Here is a 14,310-nt window from a genome sequence, read left to right as displayed (position 1 = left end):
ACCATCTTTATAAATCATCAAATTTTGTTCGTGTCAATCGATATTTTCAACTCTCATAATATCATCATTCAACTGCTAATCTTTCCATTAAACTTTATTCTTCAGAGGCTTTCAACTGTGATAAGGATACTTAGACACTATAGGAAATTTGGTGCAGAACAGAAGACTACCATAGTATGGTCACATTGAAAGAATGGATGAGAGTTCTTAGATTAGTAGACGTAGAACAGTTGAGATAGCAGAGTCAGTTCAGAGCAGAAAGTTAAGGAAAACATGAGAGGAAGTGATAAGAATAGGTTTGTGAGAAAGAGGGATAAATAAAGACCTAACCAGAGATAGATTAGTTTGGAAATCAATTTCTGAAAACCATCCACTGCATGTCAGCACATAAAATGGACGTTAAACTGAATATGATGCTGATGATGATGATTGCTTGTTTGTTTGTTTGCTTGTTTGTTTGTTGATCATTCCTGATGATTTGTTGGCATTCTAATGATGATGATGATCATGATTTTTTTATTAATAAAGTAGTAGTAGTAGTAGTAGTAGTAGTAGTAGTAGTAGTATCGCATGGTTAGATCTCTATTTTTTAGCCAGTCTGAGTGGTCTGTTGCATAGCTTCTTTTCAGTCAGATGACTGGACAATGTAGGATCAGGTGGTCTGTGTCCTGGAAGAAGAGGGGGGGGCATACTTGCACTTTGTGCAAATTGGATACTTTATTTGTCTCCACCTGTGTTTGTTTACTGCAGTCTTGCAGTGTCTTCTTCTGATCCGGTTTGCGGCTACCTACTGCTTCCTATTATTTGTAGCAAAACTTGGGAGGCGCAAAGTTGGGTCTTCAATGAATATTAAAAAGTAGTTTCTAAAAAAAAAAAAAAAAACACCCTCACATCCTAAAGTCAAGAGCTGCCAGTGATGATGCCTCAATTCAGAGGTTTTCAAGAGTACCGATTCATTGCACTCCCACTTAGAGATTGACATGCTTGTTTTTGATTCTGAACAAACCAGAAAAAAAGTTGGTGCTCAATTACTTAGAATTGTGAGGATCCAACACATTTTTTCCCCCCTTTTTTCCCCATTCCACATTTCAGTCTAATGAAATCCTTGTATGTATATGTGCATATTTATAAAAAATGAAATTTCGGATCGCAGCCTTTGATTGCTCCCTGATTTCTAATTTCCCTTTTCCGCTCACATGCCTCTAGTTCGAATTCATAGCAGTGTACCGATATCAGTGGCCTTAGTTTTTTTTTTCTACCAAAACGGTCATTAAAAATGATTTTTAATGTTTAACATATTTCAAACCCATATAAATTATTGCACAATAAAACAATTAAAACAAAAATCATTTTTCGTGTTTCGAATTATTTAATCAAATAAAAATGCATTTTTTACTTGATTACTAAATTTAAAAAGCTTTTTTCATTGCATTTTCTAAATTACACTAAGTTTTTAAAATATGTTTGTTTATTAAATTGTTAGGTAATTTATTAGATTAACTTTTTAAATTTAGTTCTGAAGTAAAAATGTATTTTTACTTGATTAAATAATTCGAAATAAGAAAAATAATTTTTGTTTTAATTTAATTGCTTTTTATTGTGCAATAATTTTTATCAGGTTAAAATATGTTAAACATAAAAAAATCATCTTTAATGACCGTTTTGGTAGAAAAAAAAAACAAGTCCACTGATATCGGTACACTGCTATGAATTCAGAATAGGACATATGAGCGAGACACGGGAAAGATCCCTAGATGCCGTAAAGCCTTCTACTCGAATAGCTTTTTCCGTCAGATTGCTGCACTTTGAAATTCCCTCTTGGACCCTTGCTTCCTTGACATGCAGAAATTCAAATGTAATGTGAACAAACATCTCGCTGCCCAACTCCATACATAGTATCCCTGAAAATCTGGTCCCAGATAGTAGCCCCTCACGACTAAGTGGCCCTGTGCTATGTTTGGGGTAAAATGACAAAAAATACCTTCTGAATAAGGCGCAACAACAGCAACCACCTAGATTTATCACAATTAAAGAAATGAGGTCTCACTTGCTTGTCTCGGTTGGTGGTCCATCCTGGTTTTAGGCAAACGACCTTAGCACATGGTGTGGGGTCTCCGCTTTGCCAGCAATTTGTGTCACTATCAAATTCTGGCCTTGCATATAAAATGGGGGAAAAGAAGAATGCGTTCAACGTGGGAATTTCAAGTCCTTTCTTTTGATCGTTTAACAATAAAATCGTTTGTTTCTTTCCTGGGTTGACTGACAGACACATTATTAGCCGGAGAAAATAGAAGGGAAGAATAAAAATAGTCCCCTCACCCATACTTCTTACACATTCTGGGGTCAGAGGTATAGGACACACACACACATGCACACACATCAATATACACACAGACATTATATATGGACATTTATATATACATACACATATTTATACATGCACATACATATATATATATATATATATATATATATATATATATATTGATTGAGATTGTTGGACTGACTTCCTCATCTTGGTTGTTATTGTCACAACGTTTCGGCCGTTTTGCCCTCCAGCCTTCATCAGGTGTTTTGTATCGAACTGGGGAACCGTTTGTTAGGAGTCTCGAACCCAACCCTTTATTATTATTAGGGGGTACCGTGTTCGGACTCCAGCTAGGCTCTGGGACATAGTTGCTGATTCTCTGTTTTGAATGTTATTTTTCACTGCCTTCATTCAGGATTGGAGTTCAATCCTGAACGAAGGCAGTAAAAAATAACATTCAAAACAGAGAATCAGCAACTAGCTGGAGTCCGAACACGGTACCCCCGTAATAATAATAAGGGGTTGGGTTCGAGACTCCTAACAAACGGTTCCCCAGTTCGATACAAAACACCTGATGAAGGCCGGAGGGCAAAACGGCCGAAACGTTGTGACTATAACAACCAAGATGAGGGAGTCAGTCCGACAATCTCAATCAATGAAAACACTTCATCTCAAAAATACAGACAATATATATATATATATATATATATATATATATATATAGACACACACACACGCACACACAAACACATGTGTGTGTTTATGAGAAAAATATGCATATTCAATTATATTTCATTCTTTATTTATATCAATCCTTTAACTTATGAAGCTCGATGTAACTACAGAGCATATACAAATAAATAATAAAAGTCTATATTCCAAATTTCAAGATGTTGTCCATCTTACCATTTATTACTTTAAGCATGTAAAATGTTCAATTTTTGACGGCACCTTTTTCATAGCGCAGAATCATTCATGCAATTATTATGTCAATTTTTTTTTTATTTATTCCATCCTTAACATCATCAGAAGAATAAAAACTCATCAACGTTAAAAGAAAATAAAGGAATATGGGCATTATTACAAAATCTGAAAATTGACAATAAAGTTCCAATTGTGTTTTTTTTTTTTTTTTGTCACTCCATCTTTGAATTCTTCTCTTGAGGTAAGGGTGGAATAAATTCCAAAATTGACAGGATAATTACGTGAATGATTCTGCGCTACGAAACAGGTGCTGTCAAGAATTGAACATTTTAACATGCTGAAAGAAATAAACGGTAAGATGGTCAACATCTTGAAATTTGGAATATAGACTTTTGTCATATATATATATATATATATATATATATATATATATATATATATATATATATCTTCTATAATATAAAGCTGAATGTATGTATGTGTGTGTGTGTGTATATATATATATATATATATATATATATATATATATATATATATATATATATATATATATATATATTAGTCTATTTGGGCAGCATATTTTCTCTTATGCATGTTTCACTGAACAGCAGGGATAATTTCTGTTTGTTTCTCTTACAACACATTTTTTCCAAATGGAAAAGATGGATCACAAGAAAAACAAACAGAAATTATCCTTGTTATTCAATGAAACATATATATATATATATATATATATATATATATATATATATATATATATTATTACATTTTGTTTTTATCTTAATTGATACAACCAAATAGTCGGAAGATCCAACTGGTGATAAAATGGAAGATGAGCATAGCTCAGGGCAAGTTGCGAGGAAAAGGTCAAGGAGACTTGCATACTAACTGTCAGTATCGGGCACACGGGTGGGTTCATGAACAATCTTAGTGAGGTCATAAACAATGGAGAAATCCTGACAGAACTTCCTCATTATCTGTCTTGTTTGAGTTAACCATTCCACATTGTGAACAGTAAAGTCACAACAGATGTGAATGTTGGCTGAAGCATGAGCAGACGGGATGTGGTCAATTTTCTCAGATATGCTCTTAAAGATAGTAACTCCGCTGTTGTGGGGACGATAGATGGAAAATATAAATGCTGTGGTGTAAGCAAGTGCAACTTGGAAGCACATATAAGGTAAATTATGGTCCTCTATGACGATATCTTCGCCACATGGAAAGCCATCTTTAATGTAGGCACATATTCCGTGCCCATGGTGATCTTGGAGGTCAGATTTGGATGTTAAGTTAGTATCCTTTAATTACAAGATCATCTAGGGAAATAGTCGGTCCAATGCCAGTTTCGCTTAGGAATAATAAGCGAATAATAATTTGGAATGTAACTATACTTTTATATATATGCTCTGTTATTATATTTAACACTAGCGGCTGTGCCACATCAGCACACACAATGCAATGTCAAACTCAACATTAAGTACACTCAACATTAAGTACACTCAACATTAAGTACACTCAACATTAAGTACACTCAACATCGTCTTACCATCAACGCTTACCCTGTGAACTTGGAGTATGGGAAATTCCTATATGCACAAAACAAAATCACTAAAAAAAACAAAAATACCCTACGGGTAAGGATAATGGTTAAAATTATTACAAACTTGTCAGGATTCGAACCTGGAATCTTCTGATCCGTAGTCAGGCACATTATCCATTGCACCACAAATCCTGTCTGTATATGGAAAGATGTTACTATAACTGTATACAGACAGTGCTAAATTCCGTTGACATGGGCAGATAACTTTTTTGACAAAAACAAAACGGCCCAAAACCCCCTTATTTCAGGCTTTTTGTGTGACCCCGGCGTTGTTCGTTACGAACCATATATACGGGGGGCGTGCAATAAGTAATGCCCCTGACCCACTTCCCATAGCAGTAGAGCAACGAAACTTGGCACAGTTATTAGTCTTTTCTACATAGAAACCACTCAGAGTTATGCATTTCTCCCATCGTTTGATGCAGCTCTGGAGACCGTTTTTGTAGAACACCCCAGGTTGGTCCTGCAACCACGACGTGACTTCAGAAATCAAGGCTGCATCATCTGGGAAACGCTTTCCTTTCAAAAACAACTTCATGGCTGGGAAGAGGTGAAAGTCAAAGGGTGCAAGGTCAAGAGAGTAGGGAGGATTTCATAACCACACGTCCGTGCTTCTGATCTGGTGACATGCGAGTTGTGGACTGGAGCGTTGTCCTGCAGGAGGAGGGTACCTTTGCTGATCTTGCCCCGCCTCTTAATTTTGATAGCTTCCCTTAATTTCCTCAAAAGTGAAGCATAATAGGCTCCTGTAATTGTGGTACCCTTTGCCAGGAAATCTGTCATCACTACTCCATCCTGGTCCCAGAAGACTATGAGCATGACCTTGCCAGCAGCGGGCTGCATCTTTGCCTTCTTTGGAGGTGGTGAGTCCAAGTGCTTCCACTGCATTTACTGGGCTTTGGTCTCTGGATTATAGTGATGGCCCCAGGTTTCATCCTGTGTAATCAGTCTTTTGAAAATCTTTGACTCATCTTCTTGGCACATCTCCAAATTCATCCTCGAGCACTCGATGCATTCTCGCTTCTGGAATGGTGTGAGCAACCTGGGAATCCATCTGGCAGACACCTTATGCATATGCAAATGGTCATGAATGATAGTTTCCACTTGACATCTTGGGCTATTTGGCGAATAGTAATGTGCCAATCTTCCAAAATGGCAGTCTCAACTTGACGGACAGACGCCTCATCAATGGCAGAATGGGGGCGGCCAGGTCTGGGAGCTGTTTCCACAGACTTCCGGCCATGTTTGAATTCACGATGCCAGCGTTTTACAAGGTCATATGATGGGGCATTATCACCATAAGTTTCTTTCATTTCATCAAAAGTCTCCTGTGGTGTGCGTCCTTTCAAATACAAAAACCGAATCACTGCTCGACATTCAACAGGCTCCATTTCACACCTGACTCAGTTCAAACACCTGTACAACAGAAACCACAATTCGTTCAGAGCTGTAATTTGCCACATAACCCTTAGAGATATAAATCATTTCACATGCAAAATTTCAGCTAGATCAGACAACTGGAAGTGGGTCAGGGGCATTACTTATTGCACGTCCCTCGTAGATAAGGACAATCTAGGGGCTCACACCTTTCAGGGAAAAAAAGAATTTTTCAAGTCGGTGCATCCGTTAAAACGTTTTATTGGTATATACATACACACACATAAATAAATAAATAAATAAACATTTAGAATTTTATTTTATTAACGGTATAGATTAGATACATTGAGCTTCTAAACAAAAAGGATTCGTATGCACAAAGAATATATATATATATATATATACATATACATATATATATATATATATATATATATATATATATATATATATATATATATAATTTTAAAGGGATTAGAACAACAGTCTAAAGAGCAGAGTATATTTTAATGTATTAGTAAATTCATTAATACAATTAAAATAAAATAAAAGAAAAAAAAAGAAAACTGCTCGTTGTAATGTAGATATATAATAAGCTCGATATGCATATATATTCTAGAGCTATTTTAATATTGAGTAAGATTATTGATAATTCATAATCAAACAATCAATTTTGTTTGTTCTTCCTTATGAAACCGATTCTTAATTTTTAATTTTAATTATAAATTATCAATCATCTTACTCTCTCTCTCTCTCTCTCTCTCTCTCTCTCTCTCTCTCTCTCTCTCTCTCTCTAAAGCAAGTAATGATGCTTTTTCACATGTACCTGGTCACATGATCTCTGTTTTATCTATTCTATAAAATTCTCTTTTCATGTAGTCTCTCTCTCCCTCTCTCTCTTTCTTTTTCTCTTTCTTTCTTTTTCTCTCTCGTTGTTTTTTTTCTCTCGTTCTTTTTCTTTCTCTTTCTTTTTCTCTCTCTTTCTTTTTCTTTCTCGTTCTTTTTCTTTCTCTTTCTTTTTCCATCTCTTTCTTTTTCTTTCTCTCTCGTTCTTTTTCTTTCTCTTTCTTTTCCCCTCTCTTTCTTTTTCTCTCTCGTTCTTTTTCTGTCTCTTTCTTTTTCCCTCTCTTTCTTTTTCTGTGTCGTTCTTTTTCTTTCTCTTTCTTTTTCCCTCTCTTTCTTTTTCTCTGTTGTTCTTTTTCTTTCTCTTTCTTTTTCTCTCTCTTTCTTTTTATCTGTTGTTCTTTTTCTTTCTCTTTCTTTTTCTCTCTCTTTCTTTTTCTCTGTTGTTCTTTTTCTTTCTCTTTCTTTTTCTCTCTCTTTCTTTTTCTCTGTTGTTCTTTTTTTTCCCTCTCTTTCTTTTTCTCTGTTGTTCTTTTTCTTTCTCTTTCTTTTTCTCTCTCTTTCTTTTTCTCTGTTGTTCTTTTTCTTTCTCTTTCTTTTTCTCTCATTTATTTTTATTTTACAGGTATGTGCAAAATGAATAACGTCAATTATAATCAAAATGTACACACATTTTGATCCTTTACTTAAAAATCCACCAAAAATCAGAAAATTAACCAATTTTAATGAATTGGACGATTTTTTGGTTTAATGTGATTCTGCGAAGCCAGAATCTCTCGCTTTTGGGGGCTAATTAAGCTATTTTTTGTATAAACAAGGTGTTTTTTTAAATTATTTTATTTAATTCAATATTTTAGGACTTTACTAATTATCTTTGAAATAGACCCAAAACTAATATTTATCTTTTAAAGGTTTTTTTATAATGAATTTATTTAATTTCAAAATTTAACTGAATTTGTCAGCTTCCGAATGTCGCCGTGAAAACATTTTTAATTATGACTTTTTTTTTCACGTGTACAAATATTTTTCCCCCTTTAGGAAATTAACCTTAGTCTTTAAAGTAGTCGGAAACCTACAAAAAATTATGATAGAAGGGCTTTTTAAACTATGTCCCCTTATTTTTTTACAAAAAATTATGATAGAAGGGCTTTTTAAACTATGTCCCCTTATTTTTTTTCCGCCATTTTTGCAGTACCTACTATTTTCTTATTTAAAACACTTAATCTTTTCTTATTCACAGACAGCCCCCCCTCTCACTATTCAGCCCCCCACCCCCACCCCGCCGAATGAATTCGATATTTGGTAGTCATGGCTTATGATCGCTTTTTTTTTTTTTTCTTAATTCCACCTCTGATCCCATCTCCGGCCTGAGAAAACAACCTATTCAATCTTTTATGATCACTCCCCTTTCCCATCCAGAAACCAATTAACTGAGTAGGGGATAGTTATTTTCCTAAATACAAATCTACCCTCCCCACCCCAACACTATACACACTATGGGGGAAAAGAGAGTTACCAGTAAAACGAAAAGGTGTGAGATTCTTTATTTCTGGTTTTTACTTCCTTACTAGTAGGTTGCCTGGCGTTGCCCGGTCATTAATATTATATTTTAAATTCACACAGAAACTGAGACATGTGCATGCGAGTATTATGTTATTTTCTAAACAGTTCACTTCTTGTAAGTAAAAAAATTATTTTTTTAAAATCTTTTTTCATTCATAGGCTATGATGTATAGAGTGTAGTTAAGAAAACGATTAACGTGCACAGTAAGAACACTACAGGGTGGAACGATAAAAGTGTTGCCTAAAAAAAAAACACTGGAGATTTATTTTAAAACTTTTATTGGAAAAATTAATTCAGATAATTTCATTATGAGTAGAGCTGACATCTATTCAATGTAAACGCCTTCAGCCTCAATCACCATCTCAATATGAGTCCAGAACGGGAAACATACCTTTTTCACAAGCGCCGGTGAATACTCGGCAGATGGCGGAGATCAGGCTGGTTTTGGTGTTGTGGGAGGTCATGTTGGTGGTGTTCTCAACATATGACCAAATGAAGTAGTCTAGCGAGTTCAGGTCGGGGAGGAGGGGGTCCAGAAGGATACAATGTCGTAGTACTCTTTCTGAAGCCAAGCCTGGGTCTCTTTGGATTTGTGGGCTGGGGCCGAGTCCTGCTACCACACCCATGGTTTGCCAACTGCCACCTGATTCAACTAGGGGATCAACACTCTCTTTAGCACATCCAGGTACACTTTGGTGTTGACTTTGAAGCCATCTTCGAAAATGTGAGATGGCATGATGTGGCCCTCATTAGAAACCACACCAAAGACCATAATTGTGGCCAGAAACTTTATTTTCATCACTCTAAGCACGTCCTTGTTATTCGTGGCAATCCAGCGATGTATTTTGAGGGTGTTGGCAATGGTCCTGTTTTCATAACTTGGATCAGTAGAGAGCATGAGTTGAACAGTGGCACATCTGCGATCTTGCTAATTTCGTCACTTTCAGACATGATAGAAGGCTCCTATTGCACTTTGGATTTGTACACAACTGGCCAACTAGTAGATGGTCTGCAGTATAAAAGGAAACCGGTTTTCGTCAATGGAAATGGAACCATGTTGTCTTTTCTAGGGCCATAATTTTATCGCTCCATCCTGTAAATAACCTTTAAAACTCTCCATGTTAAATATCAACAACGAACACACGATCCTAGCTGATTTATAACTGACATAATGAATAAAACCACAAAACAATACATGCATGGACACATGTTGATCTTTTGTTTATGAAATTCGCAAAGAGTTAAAGATGGAACAGTATCACCATTAGCAACATACAACAGACATTCTAGATCAACTGACAGCATTAGACAACTAAAATATCAAAACTTTCGACCCAGTTGAGGCATGGAAAGAGGAATGGAGAAACAATACTTGCAAAGGAAGGGACATCATTGAAGACCCATCTTTGCGCCTCCCAGGTTTTGCTACAAATTGTAGGAAGCAGTGGGTAGATGCAAACCTGATCAGAACAAGACACTGCAGGGCTGCAGTAAACAAGCACAGATTTAGGAGATAAATAATCTCCTAAATCTGCTCAAAGTGCAAGGAAGCCCCACAGGACATAAACCACCTGATCCTACAGTGTCCAGTCACCCGATTGGAAGAAGGCTATGCGACAGCTCATCTATCTAAAGACAATTTCTAAGACTGGCTTAAAAAATAGTGGTTTAGAGAGCTAATCCATACGATACTACTACTACTACTACTACTACTACTACTACTACTACTACTACTACCACCACCACCACCACCACCACCACTACTACTACTACTACTACTACTACCACCACCACCACGACCACTACTCATTTCAAATTCCATTTATTTTCACAACATTAATATTCATGTTATGTTGATTAATAAGACTATTATTCTCATCAAGGTTTCGATCGCTGCAACCTGCGATCTTCTTCGGGTGTTGAGAACATGCTTCTTTTCCTACTAAGGAAAAAGAGGGTTGGCTCTGCATTACAAGAATTCGAAGCGTTTATTTGAGGGTGGGTCTGTAGATCATAAAAAAGCTTCAGTCATCAGGGGTCACTAAGATATTTGTTAAAAGTTTTTCTATGGCTCAAAAAAAAAAAATGCATTGGTATCGATCCTCTGTTTCGTAAAACATTTTTTTTTCACTAATATTAACAATTAGTATAGATATCCCGAAAAATTGAGCCATAGAAAAACTTTTAACAAAAAGCAGGTTGGAGCGATCAAAACGTTGTGCTAAAAACACCCAAGATGAAAATAATGGATCAACATAACACAAGGCCCCGTGTTTTGACAAGCTTCTGGGTTTGACCTTTACTCCTGATCTGAAATGGAACACATACATCAAGTCTGTTGCCATAGTCGCTGGAAAGATGTGGGATCCTTCTACCGCTCCAGAAGATATCTCACTACTGATGCAATTCTCTATCTATATAAAAGCCAAGTACGTCCAAGGATGGAATACTGTTGCCATATCTGAGCAGGAGCTGCTAAAAATAGCCTATCCTGCCTTGACAGAGTACAAAATAGACTTCGTGGCTTAGTGGGGGATGCCCTTTTCTCTACCCTGCAACCTCTCTCAACAGAAGAGACGTTGCGAGCCTATCCTTGTTTTATCGTTATTTCCATGCCAGGTGCTCGTCTGAACTCCAATCTCTGGTCCCCCCTCGCCAATCTTTCACGAAAAACACCCGTCTAGCTGAATCCACTGTGAAAAATTTCCCCCACTCTATATCTGTGCCTAAATCAAAACGCGGATTCCATGAACAAAGCTTCTTTCTTAGAACTGCACGCCTGTGGAACTCTGTTCCGTCTGCCTGCTTCCCTCCGGACTACAACTTGGATGTCTTCAAGTCCAATGTTAACAAATTCCTAATGAACCGCCCCCTTAAGTAAACACTTCATCAAATCTCCACACTAACGTAATGTACTTGCAATAACCCTTATCCCTGAGTGGCTTCCGGGCCTTGATATTTCTTTTTTTTTTTTTCTGCAGGTCTATCGACATGGAGACAGAACTCCCACGGCTGAATTCCCTAATGATCCTAATCCTGGACATTGGCCAGAAGGTTTGGGTGAGCTAACCAAAGTATGCAAATATTTTCTTTTTAAATACAATTTATTGTAAGTTAAGAACTCTCATATTAATCAATTTAAAAAAAAAATGTTTTAATATGATTTTATGAGTTATTCAACATTAACAAGACTCGTTGAAATTACATAGTTGTATTCTTCATCTGTTGTATAACATTCATGTGTTTAAAAATATTTCCTGCCACAAACAAAGACCCCACAATATTATTGTAACGCCATTGTTCAAGCTAAAACATACTTATTTAAATAATCTGGTTAACGTAGTTTCAGAATTGATCAACTTACCTCCAAAACCCTCGTAGGACATTGTAATATATTTCCATTCTATGAACGTCAATCGTGAATGCAAAGCATCTTTTACTAGAACAAATACTACACTTTCATCCTAGCCTGAATGCCAAGGTAGTGTATTTTATTTGGAGTTCAACATTCTACATTGTAAGATGTTAATGTTCTTCTTTTGGGTTGATATGTCGTTAAATTCCCCCACCCCCATTATATATATATATATATATATATATATATATATATATATATATATATATATATATATATATATATATATATATGGGAATTTGAAAACTTTGAATTATCGAATATAATGATAAAATCATTTTTATTTACTGATATTTTTGTAAGCCCGATATTTCGCTAATACATAGCCTCATCAGGGTCGAAAGTCCGGTTCGTGAATTTTTTTTTCTTTTTCTTCATTTTGGTGTTATGGCGAAGAGAAGAGAGTTCCGGTGATTTCAAGTGTATAATGCTTCAGTTTCGAGCCGGATTTAAAGTTATTTAAATTTTACTTTAAAAATAAGTGTCTTCAAAAAGTGTGTGACCATCTTTTACTTTAAATCCCGCTCGAAACTAGAGCATTATGCACTTGAAATCACCGGAACAACACGTAAATTCTCTTCTCTTCGCCATAACACCAAAATGAAGAAAAAGAAAAAAAAAATTCACGAACCGGACTTTCGACCCTGATGAGGCTATGTATTAGCGAAATATCGGACTTACAAAAATATCAGTAAATAAAAATGATTTTATCATTATATTCGACACTTCAAAGTTTTCAAATTCCCATTTATATATATATATATATATATATATATATATATATATATATATATATATATATATATATATATATATATATATATATATACTAGCAGGCGTCCCGACATTGCCTGGTCGTAAAATACACTTAAATATTATATTTTGATTCATGCAGATTTCGTATTTATTATTATTATATTATATTGGACCCAATATATAGTAATGATTTAAAAAGTGTTTAAAAAATGACTCGTGCAACACCACCGAGAATCGAAACCAAGATGTTTAGCTTACCATTTACTTTTTCCTTTGACGTTAATACATGAGTTATGACACGTGTTTATTGCAAGGCTCAATGGTTAAAACATTAACCAATAGGTATTATGTAACACCTGGCTAATTTCATTTTTTTTTATTTTAACACTTTTGCACCGATTTTCCCCGACTAAAACCCAAATATAAAGTTTCGCATGGGTTTGAATACCCTATATATTAAGTTTCATGTCTCTAGACCAAAAACTGATAGAAGAGTTTGATAGGTACAATATTTTAAACAAATATATATATATATATATATATATATATATATATATATATATATTTAAAGGAGATTAGAGCAATAGTCTAAAGAGCTGAGTGTATTTCAATGTAACAGTGAAATTACTAGTTTAATTGAAATACGGGAAAGAGAAAAAGAAAAAGTGCTCGTTGTAATTTACATTTACTTAATATATATATATATATATATATATATATATATATATTTGTTAAAATATTTTGCCTATCATATATATATATATATATATATATATATATATATATATATATATATATATATATATATATGCATGCATAAATATATATAGGAATAGGTTTGTGTTTACTATAACATTTTACACAAATATTACACAAGTATAAATCATGTAGAATATCTGCATGAATATAATGACACGTAATAGTTAACTAAAGATGATCATCTCATAAGAAAACTGAAAAAAAACTAATAGGGAATTAATTTAAATCCATGTTTAAAAGAATATGCAAATTAGCTTGATCTTTTGCTGATGAATGCGATTCCACAACCCATAAAAAAAAAAAAAAAAAAATTGTATTTCCTTTTTAAATAAATAGAACAAAGGGTTTTTAATATGAATATCAATACACACAGAACTTTTTTTTTTACAGGAGTATAGATAGATAGATAGATAGATAGATAGATAGATATTAGGTTAAAGGTAATCAAGAGTGATAATGAATTTATCGAGGTTATTAAGAGTGCTCAATAAAAGAAGAGCAAAATATATATTTATTAATAGGAACACATTTACATGGTTGTGATACTGGACATGCTAATGTTTCGGACAAATGGTCGATTAAAACCAGAAGTACTCATCAGGCGACTTAATAAATGGTTGCTTTCTGCAGAAGAAATCAATTCTCAAAGTTTTTGGAAACTTCTGGTTTTAAGCAACCATTTGTCCGAAATATTAATATTTCCCGTGTTGCGACCATGTAAATTTGTTTATATATATATATATATATATATATATATATATATA

General features: G+C 34.6%; 1 protein-coding gene across 5 annotated transcripts in view; it reads left to right on the top strand.

Moving 5' to 3' along the window:
- Positions 1-14,310, top strand: part of LOC145291146 (lysosomal acid phosphatase-like) — a 186,725-nt gene that overhangs the window by 36,085 nt on the left and 136,330 nt on the right. For 4 of the 5 annotated variants that reach the window (XR_013869337.1, XM_080136667.1, XM_080136665.1 and 1 more), the window contains exon 2: positions 11,598-11,690. The exons of the other annotated variant lie outside the window; for it this stretch is intronic. Coding sequence is in view for 3 of the 4 variants with exons in the window: in XM_080136667.1 (XP_079992793.1) it covers positions 11,598-11,690 (93 nt within the window). In the remaining variant the exon portion in view is untranslated. The remainder of the gene's footprint in view (positions 1-11,597; positions 11,691-14,310) is intronic. 5 annotated transcript variants of the gene reach the window in all.

This window comes from Euprymna scolopes, chromosome 12 (genome assembly GCF_053919585.1).
Source record: "Euprymna scolopes isolate OS-2025 chromosome 12, ASM5391958v1, whole genome shotgun sequence".
Taxonomy (NCBI): Eukaryota; Metazoa; Mollusca; class Cephalopoda; order Sepiida; family Sepiolidae; genus Euprymna; species Euprymna scolopes.
The sequence above is the reverse complement of the archived record's forward strand: the minus strand, read 5'-3'. Positions and strand labels throughout refer to the sequence as shown.